Genomic DNA, 22135 nt, shown 5'->3' on the forward strand with positions numbered 1-22135 from the left:
TCTATGCTTTTTGTCCTAGCATGGACCGCTCCACAGCTGCACCAGCAATTGCTAGCCAATCGCCACACGTGACAAATCTCATCGCCCTCCTTCCAGCTTTTTGCTCGCTCGACTGGGAATTTACGGTACGCTAGCCTCAGCTCTGCTTTTTTCCTTCGCCTCTTCACCCTCTCATTTGAACTTCCCCCACACTCAATTCACACAAAATGGACGCGCAGGAGCCGGACGCCTTCTGCACCTGCTCGGCCTTTGCGAACCACTCGGACGACCACACGCCAACATGCTTGCTCTACACACCGATATCAGCGATGGATATCCCAGTTGGCTCGCGTCGCAGCATCAACAGCAATGGCAGTGGCACAGGCTCTGTGGCAACCTTTGGCCGCAGCAACAACGGAGGCACACGGCCGCCCAGCTACACCGGCTACGGCGCCTATGTGCACAACTACCCAGCGCCGTCAAACGTGTCGTCAGTGGCAGCCTCATATGCCTCTACATCCTCCATATTTGACTCTGCAGCAGCAACCGAGACCGAGTCAATGTATTCATATCCGCACAAGCGGTCAGTGTCAGTGTGCTCGGTATCGTCAACAGCATCAACATTCCACATTCTTCCGACAGAGTTGTTTCGGGCGGTGTTTGCATACTTGGGCATCGAGGATCTGAAATCAGTTGTCCTGGTTTCGCGCCAGTGGCGCTCAGCGGCCAACCCGCTGCTCTGGCGCACAATGCTGTTCCCGCTCGACAAGCGTAGGCTGGCGGCGATGAAGCTGGTTCTCAGCCACTATGGCCACCACGTGAGGCGCGTGCTCATTGCACCACCCATGCTCGAGAGTCAGTACACACCTCATCAGGCGGGCATGTCGTCGCGGCGCATGAGCACATCGAGTCAGCATGGCTGGTCGTTATCTCGGCCAATGTCTCGATCTGGATCAGTGTCATCAGGTGTGCCGCAGCCAACACCGCAATTTCTCCATTCACTGGGGCACGGGTCGGCTCCGACAGATGAGGGGTCTTTGGCGAATACTCCGATGCTTCCTCCAATAGTCGGCACCCCCGAGCCAGCCGTCTATAGTTCTGTGACGCCAGCATCAAGCAGCGCAGCGGTGTCGACGTCGACTTCCAGAAACGGTGTTGGCGGATTTGCTAACAGTGTTTCATCCTCATCGCGATCTGCAACTCAACAGCAGCAGCCCACCCCTTTGTCGAGCTTTCGGCAGCAGCAACAGCAACCACCATATCGCCCGGATATTTTCGATTTGGCAGGCGCTGCAGCTTCTTCTGGAAGGCGCATGTCCCGTGGAAGTTCTGTGACGTCTCCATCGCCATCCCTGCTACCTGCCTACGCGGTGCCGATTCCTGGCACGCCTGGACCTGGAAATGCGCTTAGCGAGGCACTCCCGCCGCCAATAGCTTGGAGCAGCAGCAACGGTGGGGGCGGATCGACAGGACCGTTGGGTTCCAGCAGTGCAGCGAACGGACTGTCGCGATCTGGTAGCGCCAGTCATGCGTTTGGCTCGTTTATCCACCACTCGACTTCTGTGATGCACCACGAGGTGTCCGACGGCACCGTGACCCGTATGCACCAGTTTATGGAGCGGTACTGTCCCAACATCCTCGAAGCCGTCGTGCGCAACCCGACAGGGATCGCCAGCCATACCCGGCGAGCCAACATCCTCTGCCGGCTGTTCCAGACCTACCCGCGGCTAGAAAAGTTGGATCTCAGCGACTTTATCATGTGGGACTCGCAGCCACTGCACATGGCTGCTGGGTGTCTGCAGTACTTGACCAGCCTCGATGTCACGAACCGTGTCGAGCTCAGCGACACCGATCTGCTGCCTATTATCGAAAACTGTCCACGGCTCCGCGAGCTGCGGATCCGGGCTACCAACGCATCTGATACAACGATCCATGCCGTCATTGGGCATCTTTCGCAGACGCTGCAGGTGCTCAATGTTGGTGGGTGTCCAGTCAGCTCGCCGGCGATGACTGAGCTGGTGACCAAATGCACGCATCTGCGTATCCTGCAGACCTGGAGCTGCCTGCGACTCGATGACACATTCCTGCAGGCGCTAAATCCTGAGATTTTGCAGAGCCTGCAGGTCTTGGACATGATGGACGTGCAAAAGTTCTCGATTGACGCGGTGGGCAGGACGTTCCGAGACCAAAAGTGGCCCTATCTAAAGTACCTGCGCATCAAGGCCAAGTGCACCCGTGAGTACTTTGCCGGCATCCCTGAGCGAGCCGTGCTCAAGCTCAACTCGACCACCATCCTCGACTGAGTTTTCCCCGCTGTAAACAACTGAACAAAAAGATGCACTCGTTTTATTAAACGGCTCGGTCCAGCTACGAGCCTGCATTTTAAACCCAAACACTGATGAGAACGGCCTGGCGAGGGCTGTTTACTGCCCAGAGCCTGCAGCAGCCCTTGCTCAAAGCGCAAGCCCCAGGGGACAGCTAGACGTGGCCCCTATCTCTTCTTGTCGGCCTGCTCTCTTGCATTTGTGTACATTTCTTAAGAAAATTGCATACTTGTTTACTTTATTTCTACCAATGCATGGCAAAAGGCAGAATCGCCGCCACCAAGCACAACAGCGTGCAGCCTTCAGCGTCTTTGTCGACCCAGAAGCATTGCCCGCAGCCTCAACACAAACCCCAAACCGCACGGTGTTGCAGCAGGCAAGCGTGAGCAACAAAAAGGTGTTGAAGCTCTCACCTATGTCGCAGGTAGCTGCGGAAAAGGAAAACTTTGACCTGGTCCGCAAGCACCTGGCCCAGCCATACAAGCCTGGAGCCACTGCCAAAGCAGCACAGAGAAAGCCGCTCATCGCCAAACCGGCACAGAACAAGCAGAGCACAGCTGGTGACGCAAAGGCATCAAAGGAGGATCCTTTCAAAACGCCAACACGCAAGCCGCAGCACAGCTTGCTTCTGGCTGCACCGCCCAATGCTAAACTAGAGAAGAAGAAGGAGACACTGAGCTCGCCAACACCAACCGACAACGTCACCGGGACTGTGCGGTTCCGGCAAGTGAACAAGCCTGCCATTGATGACTTGGTACAGCTCCTGGGCGATGTGGGGCTGAATAGCAAAGCGATGAACTCCGTTGTGGATCTGTCGCCTGTGCCAAAGAGGACTGCGGGCAGATCATTGCTGCAGCTCACACTTCCGCCGCCACGGCTGCCGCGTGCAATGACTAGCGAGCCAGCAGCCAGGGTACTGTTTGCTGAGTCGTTGGCAAGAGCACAGGATCATGTTGTAGTGCAAAAGAATGCGGTGGCCAAAAGCGGTTCTCGCAAGGCAAAGAATGTGCATGCTGTGGTCGGCATGTCTACACCGCCAGACATGAGGCAGGCCATCCGCTAGTGTTAATTGTTGTTATAGTAACTGAGTAAATGGATCTAGAAGCCCACACAGGATAGGAATCTACTTGCGGCGCCAGACTGAAATGATTTCCTTGCCGACGCGGTCGTCGTGAGTCTTGCACTGTGGGTCAACATGCACCAAGTCAAAGTTAGCGTCAAGCACCTTGTGGTAGTCGTCTTCGGTGGCAATGAACGGAGGTCCGCCATTCGGATTATCGTCCTTGGAAATCGGGTACATGAGCACGATCAGCTCACCGCCCAGAAGACATAACCTCGGCATAGCGCTTGCCCCAGTCTGCGCGCATCGACGGATGGATAGCACAGAAGAACGTGTAGTCATACGCAACCTGGTACTTGTCGGCGGGTGGGGTGAATTTGAAAAAATCAATGACTTGGAAATCCGCCAGGTCCTTTGAAATTCCTTTCTCCTCGCGCAGCTTGTCGGCCGTGGCCACAGCGGTTGCGTCAAGGTCGGCGCCAGTCATGTGCAGCTGCGGCGAGGCTAGGAACATGGCGTCATAGCCACGGCCGCACCCGGGCACCAGGCCCTGGCCGGATGGCAGCTGCCACTTCTTGTCTTGAATCAGTTCGCGCAGGGCCGGGGAGATATCGCCCTTGTCCCAAGGCGTGCGCTTGTCGTTCCAGCAATTGTGCCAGATCTGGTTGTACTCATCCGAGTTTACCGTTGCTTGTCCAGCCAGTGAAGAGTTCATTGTCGTTTGCAAAATATAGTCGATTCGAGGTGCTGTGGCAGGAAAGAGAGAGGGGTGAGATAAGGGGGCTCCTGTTGTCCGCTGTTGCTGTAATTTCCCCTGAAACTCAGGGGCGGCGCACAGGCTTTAAATATTGAAATTGCAACGACCTCATACGATGCACTCGTGGTTGTGGGTATGGAATGTTGGGAGAATTTTGTCATTTCTAATCAAGCTGACGAAATTAGCCGAGTGTTTGTTGCGAAGCCAGAACCTGAGGTGGTCTCCGCGTAGTGACGTGGACAGTGCCAGAAAAAATGGCCCGTGTGTGACTGTGCTCTTTGCTGCGGAACTCTAAGAACCGTCTGCTCCATGCCAACGAATGACAGCGGCTTCTTTTAACCGAAAAGCTGCGAGTAGTCACTTCCGAGTTTGGCCCGAAGCAGTTTGTGGCAGATAGTGCATTGGTGTAGTTGGCTGGGCGCTTTCGATTTGTGTATGCGAATGCAGAGCAGCTCTACCATCCGTATTACTACCAAAAGCAAACCCCTCCAATTTCCTGATATCCATGTGTATAGGACTAGGCGACGTTGTCAGGTTCCTAGAACCTCATATACATACCGCCTATGTCTGCAAAGTAAGGTGTTTCAAATGATAAATAGAAATTCTTTTTGCCACCTTTTCGATAGCTGTGATTCATGCATCTCATCGATAGTGCATTGCATATTGTAAGCAAGCAGAAAATCCAAGTAGGGGTGCTGCCTAGCAACCTTGACTTCGAGACTCAGGCAATGCCCTGGCAGAAACGGGCAAGACTGAAAAGAAGTGGATTGTTTGACATGGTCAATATATTAAAAGGCACTGCCTGGGTGGGGCGCTACTGGGAAAGAGGTCAAAGGCGCCAGAATCGTATGGCCGAGTGGTTCGGGGCAGCAGTGCAATCCAGCCACATCTGTCAGTCACGAGTCCAGGCACGGGGGGTGGGGCCAAACAAGAGGGCGTTTCACAGCACCTCAAGATCCCCTCCATGCATCAAAAGTCCGTACACGCCTTTCAGCTCCACCACTCATTGCCACCAGGGGCCGGCTGACAAATATCAGGTGTATCACGCATTGTCGGTATTTTATATGCCGAGGGCAACCGGGCCGGCAAGGGCTTCATAAGCGCTTCCAGATGCAGATGAGCTCGTTGCCCTCATGCCCATCAAGGCACTTGCAGTTGGGGTCGACACGGACCAGCATAAAGTATTTTTTCAAATACCGCTCGCACTCGGCCATAGGTGACGACGTATGGCGGCGGGCTGCCGCGCTGGATCAGCGGTGCAAGCAAAACAATCAGCATACCCTGCGGACTGACCAGGCGCGCATAGGCTTCAGCCCACTTCTGGCGCTGCGACGGATGGATGGCAGAAAACAAGCTACATACTTGAAACAAAAGAGCGATTAGCGCAAAAAGCAGGAATTTTTTATAAAAATAACAGCTGCATATACTGCCATGTTCGCTAACGCCCCTTGGAAAAACTCACCCGTATTCAAACGCAATTGTGAACCGCAGCGTTGTTGTGTAGTTGAGGAAATCCTCAGTAATAAAAGAGGCCTTTGCCTTCAGCTTGGTTTCATTTGCGGCCAGCTGCTACAATAAATAACAAACATATGTTTAGGTGGCATATTGGCTTCCTGCTCCGCATCTCCCATGTATGTGCAAATTGTGGTTGCTTCAAGATGGCCCCTTCTTGCTGCAAACTCACCTTTCGTGCAGCAGCAATGGCGCCCTGGCAGATATCGACGCCGGTGCACTCGATGCCGCGGCCAGCCATATACAGGACGTCGTGGCCGCGGCCGCAGCCCAGCAACCAGACAGCGGCCCTTGGGAATCAGCCAGCCGTGCTCCTCCAGGAGCTCGCGCAGGGCCAGGCATGGCGCGCCCTGATCCCACAGCATGCCGTCGTTGGCCCAATAGTCCTCCCATCTCTGCACACAGCCGTCGACAGTCAGCGGCATCGAGCTGATATTGGTCATGGTGATTGTGCTTGCGGCAGTCTGGCCGGCCTCATCAATAGAAATAACCATATGGAATAATGGAAAAAGGGGGATGGGTGGAAGAAGTGAGGCGCAGGAAGGTGGCCAGGGTAAAAAACCGTAGGTGGGTGATTGGCTTGTAAATAGGGAGAAAGAGAGCACGCAGGAAAAGGAAGGGAGGGGCGGGAGACCAAGGACGTATGCTGTTCTTGTGCCTTGGCTGTTTGGGCAATCCGCTTGCATCTAAAAAAATAAACAGACCCACGTTTGCAGATATCAAAGCTCTTCGGCGATTAGAAGAAAGAGGAAAAAGTTGCCAATCCTGTTTCCGCACTCTACAGTTTTGCTGGCACTCGCACATGATGCTTTTTGGGGGTGCTAATGCGACAGGATAATTGCGACATCTAGATACAAGATATTATCAGCTCAGCGCAGAAAGTCAAATCTGGAAAAAGTTAGTGCAGGGCGAAATGCAGCAGTGCCTTGACCTTGATCGTGTTCGTTTTGTCCTCCATTGCGCTGCGCACGAATCTCCGGATGGGCAGCATTGAACTTGGCCTACGGCGGCCTTGCCGATCGGCCACAGCTTGCTGTTTTTGGCCAGCGGCGACACCAGCGTATAGAATGTCTGCAGGTCCGGGCGCACCTCGCGCATCTCCACCTGAATGATATTCCAGGCGGCATTCACATCGCCCTTGCGTACACAGGCCTCGATCACCGCATGGTAGTGGTTGCGGTTCAATGGTGAACCGTGTCTGGCTCGCCAGGATGTTCCACACACGACGCACGTCGTCGGTGGAGGCCTGGGGATTGAAGCCGGTCGTGTCAAGCCACACCGACGCCAGCGCGCCAAACGTCCGCAAGGTCAGATCTGCATGGTCCAAAAGATATATGGCCAGGTCCTCGACGGCGCCCGGCATCGCGGCGCGGTTCAGGCCATCCAGCATCGCCATATACACCGACCAAGCGCTTTCCATCGGCACATCGCGCAGAATACGCTCGATAATCAGTACCGCCGTGTCTAGCTGGTAGCGCATTGTAAGGCGCAGCGACATCATGGCCTGCAAGGCATGCAGATCTGGCATGAGCCCGTGACGCAGCATTTCTTTCCGCAGTAGGCGCTCAGGCACCGGTGGCCTGCAGCGAAAGCGCAGCCCGGAACAAATACGACAGGAGATCGGGCGCCATGCGTTGGTCAGGTGGACTTTGGTCAGGCGCAGGACCAGCGCAGCGCGGCTGGCAGGCGCCGGGGCGCCCAGCGACGTCAGCATAGGTGACTCGGGGCCCAGAGCAGCGCTCAGCAGAAGCGTGCCGACAGCTGGCGCACACTCGGTAAGCGCAATCTCCTTGAAAGCCTTGGTCAGGATGGCGAAGCGGTCGGATTCGTTCTCCCACATGCGACGCGACAGCACGTGGACAAACCTCGCGGTTTCTTCAGGGCATCATCATGGCACTATGCGCAAGGAACTGGCGCAGTAGCGGTGGCCGGCGCTGGAACGCGCGCACAGAGAATCTCATGGCCTCATCCTGCGCTTTCGAGTCCATTGCGCGGAAATGCGCAGCCACCCAGGCCACACCCAGCACCGGGGTTTCGCGGTACAGTCCGGTTCGCCATAGCCATGGCTGTGAACTGCGAGAGCCGGCCAGACACTGAGCATAGAAGGGCGGTTGCAGGCGTGGCCAGCCCCGAATTGGCCTTCGGAGAGCCGTCGTGCGAATCTCTTCGGCCAGGTGCGCCTTGAATTGCGCGCGCGTCATCGGCATATGTGCTGTCTCCAGGTCGTTCCGGGCCAGGTGCTCCAGGGCCAGGACTACGAGATCGGCAGCATCGGCGTCCAGCAGCGCAAGCAGACTGCGCGCCAGGCGCTGCGAGTCACCACGCTCACCATCGACGGGCTTTGCCGGCATATCGGCCAACGTATACAGGAGCTTGCGCGCCTGTCCCATACGGCCAAGACGCACAAACGCCAAAACATAGCGCACAGCCAACTGCAGCCCATCGGCTTGCCACTCGCTGGCCCGCGGCTCATGCACCAGCGCCGTCTGAGTCGCCGGCGGCAGCTCCTGGGGGCCACTAGCGAACCGCACCAGCACGTGCGGCAAAAAATCCATCAGCTCGCCAGGCATTTCGCGCTTCTCGGCCATGCGCACCAGGCGCACAAATTCCAGATCCGTCACGGTTCGGCCATTATAGTACCGGAACACCGCCATGCGCCAGCAGATTGTACCGGTACTCGCGGTCCGACAGCGGGCTCGTGGGCATATTGCCGTGTTCCACATCGTGAATCTCCTGCAGCTTCTCTGCGTCACCCGCATACAAAGCCTCAAAGCCAAGAAGACGCACGACAGCCCATCTCGGCACAATCCCCATGTACCCCTTTGGCAGCAGGTCGGCGGCTGCAAACAGCGCCAGATTCGGCTGGCCCACGATCAGAAAGTACTGCATGACCAGAGTCTTGAACTGCGACATGGCCAGGACCTTGCGGTGGATCTGGGGGCGCTGCCGCAGAGCCTTGATGATCAGATAAAAGTCGCGAAAATACTTTTGCCGCTCTGCAGTCCCCAGTCCGTACAGCATGCGCACGTATAGCTGCAAAAGCCCCATATAGTATATGTAGCTCAGTGTTGGTTTCTGGAACGCAAACTCGCCGCGGAACCCGCGCTCCATTGGCTCCCGGTACTCCTGCTCGCGGAACGGCACAAACACCTTCACCACACCAAACACCCGTTTGATATTAAGGGCTTCCTCCGGCCCCACCACCCCTGATACATGCGCGTTACCGTTGCCTGTATGCCAGCGTGTGCTTTCAAGAACTCGAGGCTGCGTTGCTCGTACTCTGCTTCCAGGCTTAATGGGTGACTGCCCATGTTTGGAGGAACGTAGCGCGCAAATGCTTCTTCTGCAAGACGCTTTTTCTCTGCCTGGGTTTTGCGGTCCTGCCGGTCGACTTCTATCAAGGGATTGTGCACTGTGGACGTGATGCTCTGCAGATCGAAGGTAGGCAGCGGCCGCGGTTTTGGCGGTTTGTGTTTGAGTAATACGCAGCATGTGGTGTGGATCATGGATCGTTGGCTGGTACCGTGGGCGGCGCGCGCCAGGGACGCCGATTTGGAACAGAGCATTTGTAAGAAAAAAAAGTAATGGTCTAAAACAAGAGAAGAAACAGAATGCTGGATAAGGTAAATGCTGACGACAAAAAAGTACGAGCTTTTTCTGAAAAAAGGTTAATCGGTAATCATGGACCATATCTAAACCCCTCGGCTTGCGGCACTAAAAGAATATGTTGCATTTTTGTTTCAGGTGGAGACTTCAGAGCAGCTTCTTTCCCATCAACTTTCTTGCAAAACAATGTCTTCGCCTAGAACAATCATTGCCCTGGGCCTGGAGGGGTCGGCCAACAAGCTCGGCGTCGGTATCGTCAAGCACACCTATCCGTCCGGAATCACCGCCTCGGAGCTAGCGCCCCAATACGAGGAACTGGCGAACATCCGCGACACATACAATCCGCCAGCAGGCCACGGCTTCCAGCCGCGCGATGTTGCAGCCCACCACCGCGCATTGATCCTTCCGCTCCTAGACAAGGCGCTAGCGCAAGCCAAGCTGCAGCCGCAGGACATCGACTGCATTTGCTTCACCAAGGGCCCGGGAATGGGCGCGCCACTGCAGTCGGTGGCCCTGGTGGCCCGCACGCTATCACAGCTGTGGAACAAGCCCTTGGTAGGGACCAACCACTGCGTGGGGCATATTGAAATGGGCAGGGCGATTACGGGCGCGCAGAATCCCGTTGTCCTGTATGTCTCTGGCGGCAACACCCAGGTGATTGCATATTCGCAGCAGACGTACAGGATCTTCGGCGAGACCCTGGACATTGCCATTGGCAACTGCCTTGATCGGTTTGCGCGTGTCCTCAAGCTGCCGAATGACCCGAGTCCCGGCTACAATATCGAGCAGTACGCAAAGAAGGGCTCAAAGTACATCCCGCTGCCATATACGGTCAAGGGCATGGACGTGTCGTTCTCGGGCATCCTGTCGTTTATTGAGCAGCTGGCGAAGACGCAAAAGGACAAGTACTCGGCCGAAGATCTCTGCTATTCCTTGCAGGAGACCATGTTTGCCATGCTAGTGGAGATCACGGAGCGCGCGATGGCGCATATTAACAGCAGTGAGGTTTTGGTTGTGGGCGGCGTCGGCTGCAATGTGCGGCTGCAGGAGATGATGGGCGAGATGGCTAAGGAGCGTGGCGGCAATGTGTTTGCCACAGATATGCGGTACTGTATTGACAACGGCATTATGATTGCGCAGGCCGGCGCTTTGGCGTTTGCGCGCGGGGAGACCACCAAGATGCAGGATACGTGGATTACGCAGAGGTTCCGCACCGACCAGGTCCATGTAGCCTGGCGAGACTAAAAAGGGGTTTATTTTAAGAAAAATAATATTTATGGCCCATTCTGCAAGTGACGTCTGCTTCTGTCAGACCGGCGCTCAGACGATCTTTCATTGCCAGAGACACTGGGAGAGCGCACGCGAGATATCTTTCTGCTTCTGCTTCTGCCTCTATCCAGACCGACGCTCAGGCGATCTGTCATCGTCCGAGATGCTTGGCGAGCGCACGCGAGATATCTTTCTGCTCCTGCTTCTGTTTCTGTCAGACCGACCCTCAGGCGATCTGTGATCGATCCGAGACACTGGGAGAGCGCACGCGGTAGGTCCTTCTCCGGGGACTCGGCTGGCGGGGCGGTGGCGAGTACGACGGCGAGCGCACACGGGGCTTCTCCGGCATGAAATCGGCGGCGCGTGGGCGACGCGCTGGCGAACGCGACGGGCTGCGGCTAGGCCGACGAATACGAGCTCCGTGAGCTCCTCGAACTGTACGACGACGACGAGCTGTATGAACCCGACGACTCAGAACCAGAATCAGAACCAGAATCCAAGTCCGACTCTGACGATGACGATGTGCTCTCCTTGCGCCATACTCGCCAGCCGCTCGCGCATCTCCTCGGTGATCGCGCCCAGTCCAATACTGGTGTAATAATTAATGGCAAACCTGATCTCTGCCCGGCCCTCAGTTCGGAAACATGCCCAGCAGGCCATGCAGGCGCTCGCCCAGCTTCTCCAGACCCAGCTCCTCAGCCATATCCTGCAGCAGGATCTTGACGAAAATACGCGACGACGACGTGGTTGTTTGCTCAGTCAACGTCACACACTCCAGGACACTACTGGGCAATGCCTCGGTCACCAAAAGGTGGGCAAAGAAATGCGCGATATTGCGCAAGTGGCCGGTCTCATAGCGATGTGCATCTCCGTAGCATTGCTCGAAGGACTGCAGGAACCCGGTCCGCCACTTGTGGTCCAGCTTGCACAGGCCGCTCGCCCACCAAGCCGAAAAACGCCTTGTACGTGCGCTCCTGCGAGCAGGCTTCCACCACCATATTGCAGAGCTCCTGCTCCTCCCCCGCCCGCACCGTCAGCTTCAGCAGCTTGTGTGCAGCTTCGTCGTAGCTCAGACTCGACATCATCGCCAGATAGATTGTGCGCCGCAGATTCACCCGCTCGGTCTCTGTCAGATCGTGGATCTTCACCGGCTCTCCATTGCCGTCCGCTGCCCCTTCCGACTCAGACTCCTCGGACTCCTCGGACTCCTCTGATTCGGAGCCAGACTCCGATCCGCTGCCTTCGTCGCTCGAGTCCTCGCCCAGGATCTCCCGGCGGATATCAGCATACTTTTGCTCGTTCTCGGCGAAATCCTTGTCATTCTGAAACACATTCAGCTCATCCTCGGCATCCAGCTCATCGTCGTCCAACGCTACCTCATGCACAATCTGCTCCTCCTCATCGACCAGATCCAGGCCGGGCTCCAGGCCTTAAATCCATCGCGCCTGGTCTGAAACAGAACCTCAATCATGAACTGCACGCGCCTGTCGATTTCGGCCTCATGCAAAATGCTTCTCAGCGTATCAAACACGGCGCTGAGCACGCGCGGCGCCGACTCCTGCAGAAACGCACCGACAGCATTGACGAACCCGACCGCAATCTCGACGCTATCGTCGGTCGGTGTCTCCAGAAGCAGCGGCGATAATCTGGAATGCCAGGACCTCATGCGCCACGCGCTGCACCGTCAGGTGGGCCAGAAACAGAACCGACGCCTGGCACTTGCTCTTGTCGTCGCGGATTAAACGCCCGCCGGAACTGCAGCACCAGTCGGGTCACCAGGAGCTCGCCCACTACGGGCAGCTTCGTATTGATGACTGCCAAAAGGCAGGCGTAGACCGGCGTGAACGCTGGCGAGAGGCCCTGGGCACGCATCAATGACCGGCACAGGAGGCCGCGGCCGCGGATCAGGTTCGCCTGGAATAGCTGCACCGCGATTTCGCGCATATTGGAAGTGTTGACTTTGTTAACCGGCCCGTTGATCTGCTTCTTCAGCGTCTCCCAGCTCGCCCGCTGCAAGACCGACGCGTTGTTGCTCTGCGCAAGAAGCTGTCCGCTTGAGCGCCGGCGGAATGTACCGGCCAGTACTCGATGCCGGGTTTAGTGCTGGTGGCAGCTCCAGTGGCGATGACTGCGTGCTGGAGGCGCTGGAGTCCTGGCGCCGCCGCGCGTGACGCTCATCCGAGCTCGCATCGCTATCCGACATTATGTAGAATTGTAAAGCAAAAATGAAACACTTAGAGGAGAAAATGTGCCGCTCCTCAGCAACCAATATTTTTTATTTTAAAAAATCCCTCCACCGAGCCGAGCCGAACCACTGGGTTAGCTCAGCTTGGCGCAATCACTCGTCCTTCGACTTCGCCCAGACAGCCCGTGCGCTGGTAGTCCTCCAGATACGACCCAAGGCGCGACTTGGAGGCGACTGCCAGCGGCTCGTCGGTGGGCACCATCGGCAGCCACCTGTTAGCCTAGCGCCCTCAGCAGCTTGCGGAACTGCTCATCGTACGCTGCCAGCATCGCTGTGCCCGCCAGCTCCTAGGAACGTCACCACCAGCGCCGGTGAGATCGCACGCGGCGGCAGATTCACCATGCGCGCCATCCATGTCCACCCGAGCTCCAGCAACATTGTGCTAGGCGTTTGTACCAGCGCTGCAAACAATGCCACCATCCCAATCATCCGCCCCTCATATGCTGCCGCCGGCTCCACGCCATCGTCGCGCTCCTTGTACCCGGCGCTGCGCAGGAACTCCTCGCGGCCCAGAGCTGGCGAAAAATACTGCGGCACCACATACGGGCACTTTTTCACCAGCCGCACAAACAGCATATCCAACACCCCCGGCACCTTATTTATGACTGCTGCTGCCATCGCTGCCAGCGGATACGCCGCCGACATCTTTGCCGACACCTCGGCCTCCGCCTGCTTGACTATCGCCTTGGCCACCAGATTCTGCATCCAGTCTGAGGCCCCGCGCTGCTCCGCCTCTGCAATGATGTCTAGCAGCTTTCCCGAGACCTGCCGCACGCCTACCATTGTGCTCGTCAGCTGCCCGACGCTGCGGATGATCAGACCCTTCTGCTTGAAGCACCACGCCTTCAGCTCCCGGTCATTGCTGATGCGTGGTTTCATCTGCTCCTGCACGATCCGGTAGAACCCGCGGTACTTGTCCGCCCACGCCAGCGCTGCCGGCGACACCGCCGCCTCACGCGCCTTTTTCGCCTCCTCTCTCTGTTTTATCTCGCGCTCCCGCTGCACGCGCTCCTCGGCCTCCTGCCGCTCTCTTTGCATCCTGCTCCTGCTTCTCCTGCTCCCTCTTTGCCCTTTCAATGGCCTCTACTTTCTCGCGCTCGGCCCGCTCAATGGCCTCCAGCCGCTCGCGTTCTGCGCGCTCGCGCTCCTCGACCTCTCTGCGTGCCTTCTCCTCAGCCTCCCGGATCACGCGCAGCTTCTCTTCATCTTCGTCAATGAACTTTTGCTCCAGCTCCTCCCGCATCCGGTGTATCTCTGCCAGGGTCCACTGTACCTCACCGTCCACTGCCTCAGTCTCTGGCGCCTTGGCCGGCCGCACTGTCAGCTGTGCCAGCAGATCCATGGTCTCGTCGACCTCCTGTCTGATCGGCTTGGCAAATTTCTCCACTGCCTGTAGGCGCGCCTTGTCGTTTTGCTGCTTGTCGATGCGACGCGATTTGACGCGCGGCACTGTATCAGAGATTGGCTGCGCGTGCGTCGGGAAGGCCGTACCGGGTGTGCGTGGACTGAATAACCGCCAGGTGGGCGTGTCGGGGAGCGTGCGTTTGCGGTCGATTGTCGGAGTGGCGGTTGTGGAAATGTTGCGTGCTAGCGCTGTGGGGCGTTTGCGGGTATCTGCGAGCCGCTGGTATTCCGCCACCAGCCCCGTTGAAGCGGGTACATTGTCGTCGATGAAATTTACAAGTATGCCGTACCTCATTTTATTCAAGAAGGTAATTATGGAAAGCAGGAAAGTAGCAGGCTATGAATGGGAGGCTGGAGCGAGAAGAGAACATGTAGTCAAGTGGTGCTGGAGTTCTAACTTTTGGGAACACTGCCTGATCCCTTGATCAGGAGTATAATTTTAGGAAACCGGCGAAACGCATATACCCTGGAGTGCCACATTTGACTCGCGATCGCTGTTGCTCTGGTGGCCACCAGCGAGTGTGGCATACAGCCCGCATGCGCATATATATAAGCACACCCCATTATCCCCTTTCATTAGCTCTTCATGTCTAGTTTCCGGTCTCATTGCCTAAACCTACTAGGATTCACATTTTTCACCACATACCCTGATTTCTCGCGTCCTGCCAGTCACCCAGGATGCCGGTAGTTCCTACGTAGTCGCACTAGCAGGCTTTACTTGTCGGGGAGGGGAGAGGGTGATCTGAAACCCATTCGACTGATGAGCAATACTCTTAATATTTTCATTTGTGATATTTCATGCCGATCACTCGCCGGGGTTTCAAACTATCAACCAGACATCTAATCGCATGTCCGACAACAGCACCATCAGAAGCACATAAAGCCATTATCCCACCCTGTCAGCTAACTGGTAGCGCTGATATCAAACAAAACTCTAATCATTTTAATTCATTGTTTTCCTTGACCATGTCCCAGCGAGGATCCCGAGGCTGCCCCACCGGCCGCTTCCCCCGACATCCAATCCACCCACTCATTCTCTACAGATACCGAGGCCCTCACCTCCTTCGGCGAGCCCCTGCATGTCAGCATTTCGCGTGGTACCGAGCGCTTCAAGTCCATCCAGCGCCAGCTTTCCAAGCAGCTGACGGTTCCCGACGAAGAACAGGCCGCCGGTGCCTTTGATCTCAGCGAGTGGCTGACCAGCAAGAAGCAGAAAGAAGTGGACCATCTATTTGCCAACCGGGTTGGCCTAGTCTTCAATGACCTCGACATATTCGGGGACAATATCGCTAACCGCCACATTGCCTCGCTGATCACCCCCTTCTACAAGCTGGCCAAATCCAGCATCCGTGGCTTTGGCCTCCTAAATCTGCTTTCGCGCGATCGCGAACACAAGCACATCATCCACAACATGTGCGGCCTGGTCGAGGACGGCGAGATGCTGCTTAGTCCTGGGCCGTCCGGGCTCTGGCTGCTCGACCCTGCTGCGTGTCCTGGGCAACTTGCGCAAGGGCTACAAGAAAATCACTGGCTCAGTCTCCTACGGTGGTTTGGACCCGCACGAGGTCGCTAAATCCTATCCGCGGCGAAGTCGCCTATAACCAGGAGGACGATGTCCATTTCCCCACCTTGACTGTGCGCAAGACCCTGGAGTTCGCCATCAAGTGCAAGACGCCCAGCAAGAAAATGCTCGCTAAGCCCGAAAGCTACCAGGACGAATTCCTGGACGCTCTTCTTGACATGTACGGGCTCAAGCCCTGTGCCGACACCATTGTCGGTAACGCTTTCCTGCGCGGCGTATCTGGCGGTGAGCGCAAGCGCGTCTCTATTGCTGAGCAAATCGCTTCTGGTGCCTCTGTCAATGTCTGGGACGGCTCTACGCGTGGCCTCGACTCCAGCTCCGCCCTCGACTATATCCGCTCGCTGCGCATTGGCTCCGATCTGCTTCACAAATCCACTGTCGTCACCATCTACCAGGCATCCGAGAACATCTACAACCTCTTTGACAAAGTCATGGTCATCGATGAGGGCCGCCAGCTGTACTTTGGCCCAGCCGACAAGGCTGTCCAGTACTTTGAGTCCATTGGCATAAAGAAGCCGCCGCGCCAAACCACCTCGGACTTTTTGACTGGCGTCACGCAGACCAACGAGCGCAAGCTGATGCCAGGCTTTGAGAACAAGGCGCCAACCACTGCCGAGGACTTTGAGCACCTCTGGCTGGCCTCCAAGGAGCGTGCCGAGCTACAGTCGCAGATCAGCGCGTTTGAGCAGCGCCTGGAGGAAGATGACCGCGGCAACGAGATCAGGCAGCTCGCTAACCGGATCAAGATGGGCACAGAGAAAAGCAAGATGCGCAAAAGGTCCCCTTACACCACCACGTTCATCTACCAGCTCAACCACTGCATGCGTCGCGAGTGGGGCATCTTCCTGGGCAACCGCGCGGCCATCTACTTTAAGCTCATCTACAACGTTGCCTTCGCCATCATCATCGGCACCCTGTTTATCCGCCTGCCGCAGTCCACCGCTGGCGCCTTCTCCCGTGGCGGCGCGCTTTTCTTTTCCCTTCTGTTCACCACCCTGACTGCTCAGTCCGAGATCCCCAAGGCCGTTTCTGGCCGCGAAGTCGTCTACAAGCACAAGGCTCTGGCCATGTACCATCCCGGCGCTTTATCACTTGCCCAGACCCTAGTTGACTTGCCGTTTGCGACATTCCAGGTCCTCATTTTTCGGCACAATTGTTTACTGGGCCAGTGCCATGGAACGCACTGGCGGGCACTACCTGGCTGCAATAGTGACTTTGCTTATTGGCAGCCTCTGCCTGACTGCGTTTTTCCGGCTGATCGGTAATGTTGCGCCATATGTGGACTTTGGCCATACCATGTCTGGCATCGCGTTGCTCTACATGACCTTGTACGTCGGCTACCTGATCCCGCCTACCAAGATGCACCGCTACATGGTCTGGGCGTACTGGGCAAACCCACTCGCCTACAGCTTCAAGGCTTTGCTCTCAAACGAATTCAAAGACCGCATGATGCGATGCTCTGACCGCGACCTGATCCCGAACGGCCCCGGCTTCACCAATATTGCCAACCAAGTGTGCGCCCTCAAGGGCTCAATCCCTGGCCAGCGCTATGTTAGTGGCAGACGCTACATCGAGGATGCGTACGATTTCCATGCCTAAGGACCAGTGGAAAAACTTTGTGGCCGTGATCGCTTTCTGGCTATTGTTCGTGGTTGCTATTGCCTGTGTCATGGAGTGGGTCGAGTACGGCAACACCGGCTTACTCGATCAACGTTTACAAGCGGTATCCACCTAGGGTCGACGCTCTCCAGGATGTCAACGAAAGGGTCGCACTGGCCGCCACGGAATTCGGCGATGTTGATTCAGAACTCGGCCCGACCGACGACCAACTCCTCAAGGGCACCACCTACACTTGGAAACACGTCAGCTACACTGTGCCGGTTAGTGGTGGTGAGCGCATGCTTCTGGACGACGTTTCTGGATATGTCAAACCCGGCACAATGACTGCACTGATGGGCTCATCTGGTGCTGGTAAGACCACGCTTCTGGACGCGCTGTCCCAGCGCAAGACCATTGGCAAGCTGGAGGGCGACCTGCTCATGAACGGTGCCCCGCAACCAGGCAGCTTCCGCCGCATCACCGGCTACGCCGAGCAGCTTGACGTGCACAACCCACATGCAACCGTGCGAGAGGCCCTGCGGTTCTCCGCACAGCTGCGTCAGCCCGGAGCGATACGCCCGAAGAGGACCGGCTCCAGTATGTTGAGCATGTTATCCACCTCCTGGGCCTGAGCAATATCGCTGACTGCATGATCGGCGAGCCCGAGAGCTGGCGAGGGCATTTCTCTCGAGGAGCGCAAGCGCCTGACCATCGGTATTGAGCTCGTGGCTAGGCCCAAGATCCTGTTCCTCGACGAGCCCACCTCGGGTCTTGATGCCCAGGCCTCGTACACGATCGTGCAGTTCCTGCGCCGCCTGGCTGCCGAGGGCCAGACCATCCTCTGCACCATCCACCAGCCATCTGCGACTCTCTTTGAGCAGTTCGACCGCCTTCTCCTGCTGATGCGCGGCGGCCATACCGTGTATTTCGGCGATATTGGGCCGGACGCCCATACTCTGATCAACTACTTTGAAAAGAATGGTGCGCCCAGGTGCCCGCCATCGGCCAACCCTGCCGAGTACATTCTGGATGCTGCCGGCAGCGGTGGCGAGGCCATAAAGTGGCCGCAAGTCTGGAATGCGTCGCCCGAGCGCAAGGCTGCAATCGAAGAGATCGACCACATCAACAATGTCAGGCAGAACGCCCCTGGCTTCAATGACATTGCCGAGGCCGACAACAGCAAGTATGCGCGCACGATACCCTACCAGATCCAGCTGGTGACCTGCCGCATGTTCCGCTCGAACTGGCGCGACCTCAAATACAACCTGGTGCGCTTCGCCCTGCAGGCACTCAGTGCCTTGACGCTCGGTTTCTCGTTCATCCGGACCGGCAACGGCGTGCAGGACACTCAAAACAAGGTGTTCGCGCTCTTCGACAGCGCTGTGCTCTCCGTGCTGGTAATTCAATCAGGTGCAGCCGCAGTTCCTGCGCCAACGCCAGTACTATGGCCGTGAGTCCTCCTCGAACCAGTACGGCTGGGAGGCCTTTTCCTTCGCCATCATCTTCTCTGAGTGGCCGTTCGCCATGGTCGCCAACACACTCTTCTTTGTGTGCTTCTACTGGCTGGTCGGCCTCAACTCCAGCGGCCAGCGCACCATCTATTTCTACCTCATGTACCAGCTGCTTGGCATTTTCTCGCTCACCATCGGCCAGGCTATTGCCGCGTTCAGCCCCAATGACGTCATTGCCTCGATGATCAACCCGATCTTCACCGCCATGATGACTTTGACCTGCGGCGTTACCCTTGCCACACTCAGCCATGCCTAAGTTCTACCGCAGCTGGTTGTACCGTCTCTCGCCATACCTGTACTTCATCGAGGGCACGATTTCCAACGACATCTACAACACGCCCATCAGGTGCCGCGGCGGTGGAGTTCTTCCACTTCATTCCTCCTAGCGGTATGACATGTCGATGGATATGCTGGCAGATTTGTCAGCTCCTTCCGCGGCTACATTGATAACCCAGGCGACACATCCAGATGCTCGTTCTGCCCATACAGAAACGGCCAGCAGTACTACAGCCAGAGCTCGTGGAGATATCACAACCGCTGGCGTAACTTCCTCATTCTGCTTGGCTTCACCTGTTTCAACATCGTCTTCACCGTATTCATGGTTCGCATTTACAAGGTCAACAAACGTTAACTTTTTAATACACGTCAGCTAGTAGCTGACAAGTACAATATATCTTGTAATACATATATACACCTTCGTTTATTTCCATGTCAATGATCAAGATGTGGTAGAGTTTTTGACTACAAGCATGCTATTTTTGAGGGAACAGTGGTCGATATGCAACCTTGAAGCCTGTTTCCTCTCATTCAGCGATCGTAGAAATCATGCCCAAACGCTCGGACAGTGATCATACATCTCCACTTCGCTCGAGCAGGTGTACCCACACCCGAGGCACATCCACTGCGCTGCAGAACAGACGAGCCTGCTCGACTTTCCAGATTGGTTGCGGTGGGAAGAGCACATGGTTAAACGATTCAGCACTTGATTTTTTAGGAAGTAGAACAAGGTGTAGTTGGTTGAGGACCAGCCTGCAAAAAATGCTTGTGGTTTCGTAAAAAGGATGGAAGGAGGGAATGCGAATGCAAAAAATGTGCAAAATTGGGTGATGATGGAAGAAAAAATTTTGCATGCTGACCCAAGCAAGCGGGTTTATATATGCGAGTCACAGCTGGTATCAGTTGGAAGCCAGGAGGCGTTGCTTTTGTTCCCAAAAATCTTGGGCCCTCAAGCCACGAGTTTCAGTACTACTCGTTTTAAAAAAGAAAGAAAGAAAGAAAGAAATGGGCCCAAGAATGCTGTCCGGTGGTTGAGTGCCAGCACCACGCGTCATGATAAACAATATTTTTATCTACACATGAAGCGAATTGTTTAAAGTAGTCCACCACACGCATTGAAAAGCCATGTTTGGCAGATCACCATGGCCTTTGCAGACTTCTCCTTTGCTCATTCTAAAAAAAACATCAACTTGACACACACGAGTTTTCTGTCCAGTGAACGCGCTCCTCGTGCCTTCACAGACATTTTTATATCATGATCTGCCATGAAAGCAATAACTGGATTGGGCACGGCAAGTGATTTTTTCTCCAGGTACTCAATGACCATTGTTTTCAGCACCAATAAGGGCATATCAACCGACAGAATGCGCCTCCGGTTATGCATGCTGAAGAGCTGCATATGTTCACTGTGCAGCTCCAAGGGAGCGATCCAAGGGTCATTGTGGACTTTGAGATCGCCCATTGCCCATTGTCGGCTACAGTACCGCCGGTTAGGATACTTTTTTATATTTCGGTATACACGCAGTGCTCTACTTTCATTCTTCCCAAAGTATTTTTACTTTGTCCATCATTGCAGCTACGGTACTGCGCCAGTTTGGCCAAAAATGGTATTCAAAGTAGACCGATGATGAAATGTTTGATTCGGTATAAGCCATGTCATCGTTTACTTGATACCAGAATGGGAAAAGCACGTATTTAATATTTATGTCAATTTGTGAATTTATTTGCTTTCACCACACATAGTAAAACGATAACGCTGATATATTTTGTATCCCTGGCCATCACTGGCGTGAGCAGTGCTGCAGAAAGGAGTAATCACCATGTCCAGTGTCTGTACCATGACCAACTATTCCTTCTGGATAAGTGGACAGCCGCCTCACAAATACCAGAATCCAAAGCAGTTTAGCGGGGTATAACTCGTATTAATCAAGAGTGGACGAAAGGTATGGTGTTGAAAACGGAAGAGGTGGTAGCTTACACCGCCTTTTATATACCATCATTACAGTAGAATATGGATGTATCTTGTTGTATAGATGTAAGGATTTGTTTTAATACCTAACCACCCATGTGTTGTCGACTGATGAGAGCTCATAAATAATTGTAGGTATAACAGGGCCATTTTTATTGCCATAGCTCTCATGAGAGCAATATGAAGAACTTCCAATGTTCGCCATTAATACCATTGGCAGCTGAATCGCATATACCCATGTTCCAAATAGATATGGCTACAAATCCACGCATAACGATGTTGTAGCTACAATAAGCATTCAATAACCATTGTGGGGTAAGTCTGGAAATAGTCTACTTGATCATTTGACAAAAGTAAATACGGTCATCTAAAGAATGACATTGTTTTCCAGTCAAATAATGGAGAATGAATATAAAGCAAATGTACTCATCGCAGGCTAGATGTTTAGAAGTGTCCCGTTATATAAGAGCTAGTCGGCACACTCCTCATATTCATTACAGGTTTCGCCGCAATCCCGAGCATACCCAATTTTTTAGTGCTTACATAACCTATTCTCCTGACATCCTTATGATGCTAGTTAGATAGCATTAGGATAACATCAGGCGTAAGTTTGGGCATGTCAAGATGCTCGGGTTTGTAGTCCTAACTGCTTGATTCTATATCGCTTGGATGCTGGGAATTTTGAGGCGTAATAGCCTTTCGTTTTTAAGGCTTACGCTTGTTTCGAATCCCTACAGCATCTGTCAAGTTGGACATGTTGGGACAGTTAATAGGAATGTCATTGTCGGTGCAAGCCTTTGCTTACGCACGCAGGAATGGCACAATCGACAAAGTGACAAATAACCAATGACCACATTACATTCCGCAGGGTATTGCTGCTGATACTTCAGGCACAACTACGATAACGAAGAAGGCCACACAAGAGACATGCTGCAACAGGCCCTCGAGACAAGAGATGAGCAAGACTACCATTACACTAACAACCATCAGACAAAGCTCAAATGATTGGTTCGCCATGACACTTTTATTAGCTTGTCAAATT

General features: G+C 55.0%; 8 protein-coding genes across 8 annotated transcripts; 4 read left to right on the forward strand and 4 right to left on the reverse strand.

The window, feature by feature from the left end:
- Window positions 1-87: 87 nt before the first annotated feature.
- DL89DRAFT_134613 (uncharacterized protein) lies at window positions 88-2418 on the forward strand. The gene has a single exon (XM_040883350.1). It carries the CDS (start codon window positions 207-209, stop codon window positions 2280-2282), a length of 2076 nt encoding a protein of 691 aa, XP_040744046.1. The 5' UTR covers window positions 88-206; the 3' UTR covers window positions 2283-2418.
- On the forward strand, window positions 2419-3491 carry DL89DRAFT_134614 (uncharacterized protein). Its single transcript, XM_040883351.1, has one exon. The coding sequence runs from the start codon at window positions 2554-2556 to the stop codon at window positions 3364-3366; it is 813 nt and encodes a 270-aa protein (XP_040744047.1). The 5' UTR covers window positions 2419-2553; the 3' UTR covers window positions 3367-3491.
- Window positions 3427-4078, reverse strand: DL89DRAFT_292143 (S-adenosyl-L-methionine-dependent methyltransferase; the record flags this gene model as incomplete). The annotated part of the gene is made up of 2 exons (XM_040890261.1): window positions 3427-3637; window positions 3675-4078. 2 exons carry the CDS (start codon window positions 4076-4078, stop codon window positions 3427-3429), a joined length of 615 nt encoding a protein of 204 aa, XP_040744048.1.
- Window positions 4079-4889: 811 nt separating this feature from the next.
- DL89DRAFT_321958 (uncharacterized protein) lies at window positions 4890-6126 on the reverse strand (the record flags this gene model as incomplete). The annotated part of the gene is made up of 4 exons (XM_040891313.1): window positions 4890-5474; window positions 5583-5689; window positions 5805-5852; window positions 5878-6126. The coding sequence occupies 4 exons, from the start codon at window positions 6124-6126 to the stop codon at window positions 5261-5263; spliced, it is 618 nt and encodes a 205-aa protein (XP_040744049.1). The 3' UTR covers window positions 4890-5260.
- A 369-nt stretch (window positions 6127-6495) lies between these two features.
- On the reverse strand, window positions 6496-9196 carry DL89DRAFT_266682 (uncharacterized protein). The gene is made up of 6 exons (XM_040887179.1): window positions 8273-9196; window positions 7530-8211; window positions 7281-7507; window positions 6857-7196; window positions 6629-6834; window positions 6496-6584 (listed from the first exon to the last, which is right to left on the reverse strand). Exons 1-6 carry the CDS (start codon window positions 8741-8743, stop codon window positions 6531-6533), a joined length of 1980 nt encoding a protein of 659 aa, XP_040744050.1. The 5' UTR covers window positions 8744-9196; the 3' UTR covers window positions 6496-6530.
- Window positions 9197-9395: 199 nt separating this feature from the next.
- On the forward strand, window positions 9396-10525 carry DL89DRAFT_266684 (glyco protein endopeptidase). Its single transcript, XM_040887180.1, has one exon. It carries the CDS (start codon window positions 9425-9427, stop codon window positions 10481-10483), a length of 1059 nt encoding a protein of 352 aa, XP_040744051.1. The 5' UTR covers window positions 9396-9424; the 3' UTR covers window positions 10484-10525.
- A 208-nt stretch (window positions 10526-10733) lies between these two features.
- On the reverse strand, window positions 10734-14451 carry DL89DRAFT_292147 (uncharacterized protein; the record flags this gene model as incomplete). The annotated part of the gene is made up of 11 exons (XM_040890262.1): window positions 10734-10905; window positions 10949-11059; window positions 11152-11442; window positions 11474-11928; window positions 11970-12131; window positions 12169-12229; window positions 12264-12539; window positions 12583-12680; window positions 12862-12972; window positions 13011-13778; window positions 13840-14451. 11 exons carry the CDS (start codon window positions 14449-14451, stop codon window positions 10734-10736), a joined length of 3117 nt encoding a protein of 1038 aa, XP_040744052.1.
- A 291-nt stretch (window positions 14452-14742) lies between these two features.
- On the forward strand, window positions 14743-19479 carry DL89DRAFT_292148 (uncharacterized protein; the record flags this gene model as incomplete). The annotated part of the gene is made up of 10 exons (XM_040890263.1): window positions 14743-14749; window positions 15200-15644; window positions 15722-16855; window positions 16908-17318; window positions 17423-17878; window positions 17908-17934; window positions 18005-18719; window positions 18748-19074; window positions 19106-19194; window positions 19266-19479. 10 exons carry the CDS (start codon window positions 14743-14745, stop codon window positions 19477-19479), a joined length of 3825 nt encoding a protein of 1274 aa, XP_040744053.1.
- Between the last annotated feature and the right edge of the window lie 2656 nt (window positions 19480-22135).

The sequence above is a fragment of the Linderina pennispora genome (assembly GCF_002104995.1).
Source record: "Linderina pennispora strain ATCC 12442 chromosome Unknown DL89scaffold_5, whole genome shotgun sequence".
NCBI classification, from domain to species: Eukaryota; Fungi; Kickxellomycota; class Kickxellomycetes; order Kickxellales; family Kickxellaceae; genus Linderina; species Linderina pennispora.

What these genes read in the sequence shown, in the direction of transcription:
- DL89DRAFT_134613 (XM_040883350.1), top strand. Translation starts at nt 207, where the DNA reads ATGGACGCGCAGGAGCCGGACGCCTTCTGCACCTGCTCGGCCTTTGCG.
- DL89DRAFT_134614 (XM_040883351.1), top strand. Translation starts at nt 2,554, where the DNA reads ATGCATGGCAAAAGGCAGAATCGCCGCCACCAAGCACAACAGCGTGCA.
- DL89DRAFT_266682 (XM_040887179.1), bottom strand. Translation starts at nt 8,743, where the DNA reads ATGGAGCGCGGGTTCCGCGGCGAGTTTGCGTTCCAGAAACCAACACTG. An exon ending in TGGTCCTGCGCCTGACCAAA is followed by an intron (nt 7,197 to 7,280) that starts GTCCACCTGACC and finishes CCGGTGCCTGAG; the next exon opens with CGCCTACTGCGGAAAGAAAT. An exon ending in GCAAGGCCGCCGTAGGCCAA is followed by an intron (nt 6,585 to 6,628) that starts GTTCAATGCTGC and finishes AGCGCAATGGAG; the next exon opens with GACAAAACGAACACGATCAA.
- DL89DRAFT_266684 (XM_040887180.1), top strand. Translation starts at nt 9,425, where the DNA reads ATGTCTTCGCCTAGAACAATCATTGCCCTGGGCCTGGAGGGGTCGGCC.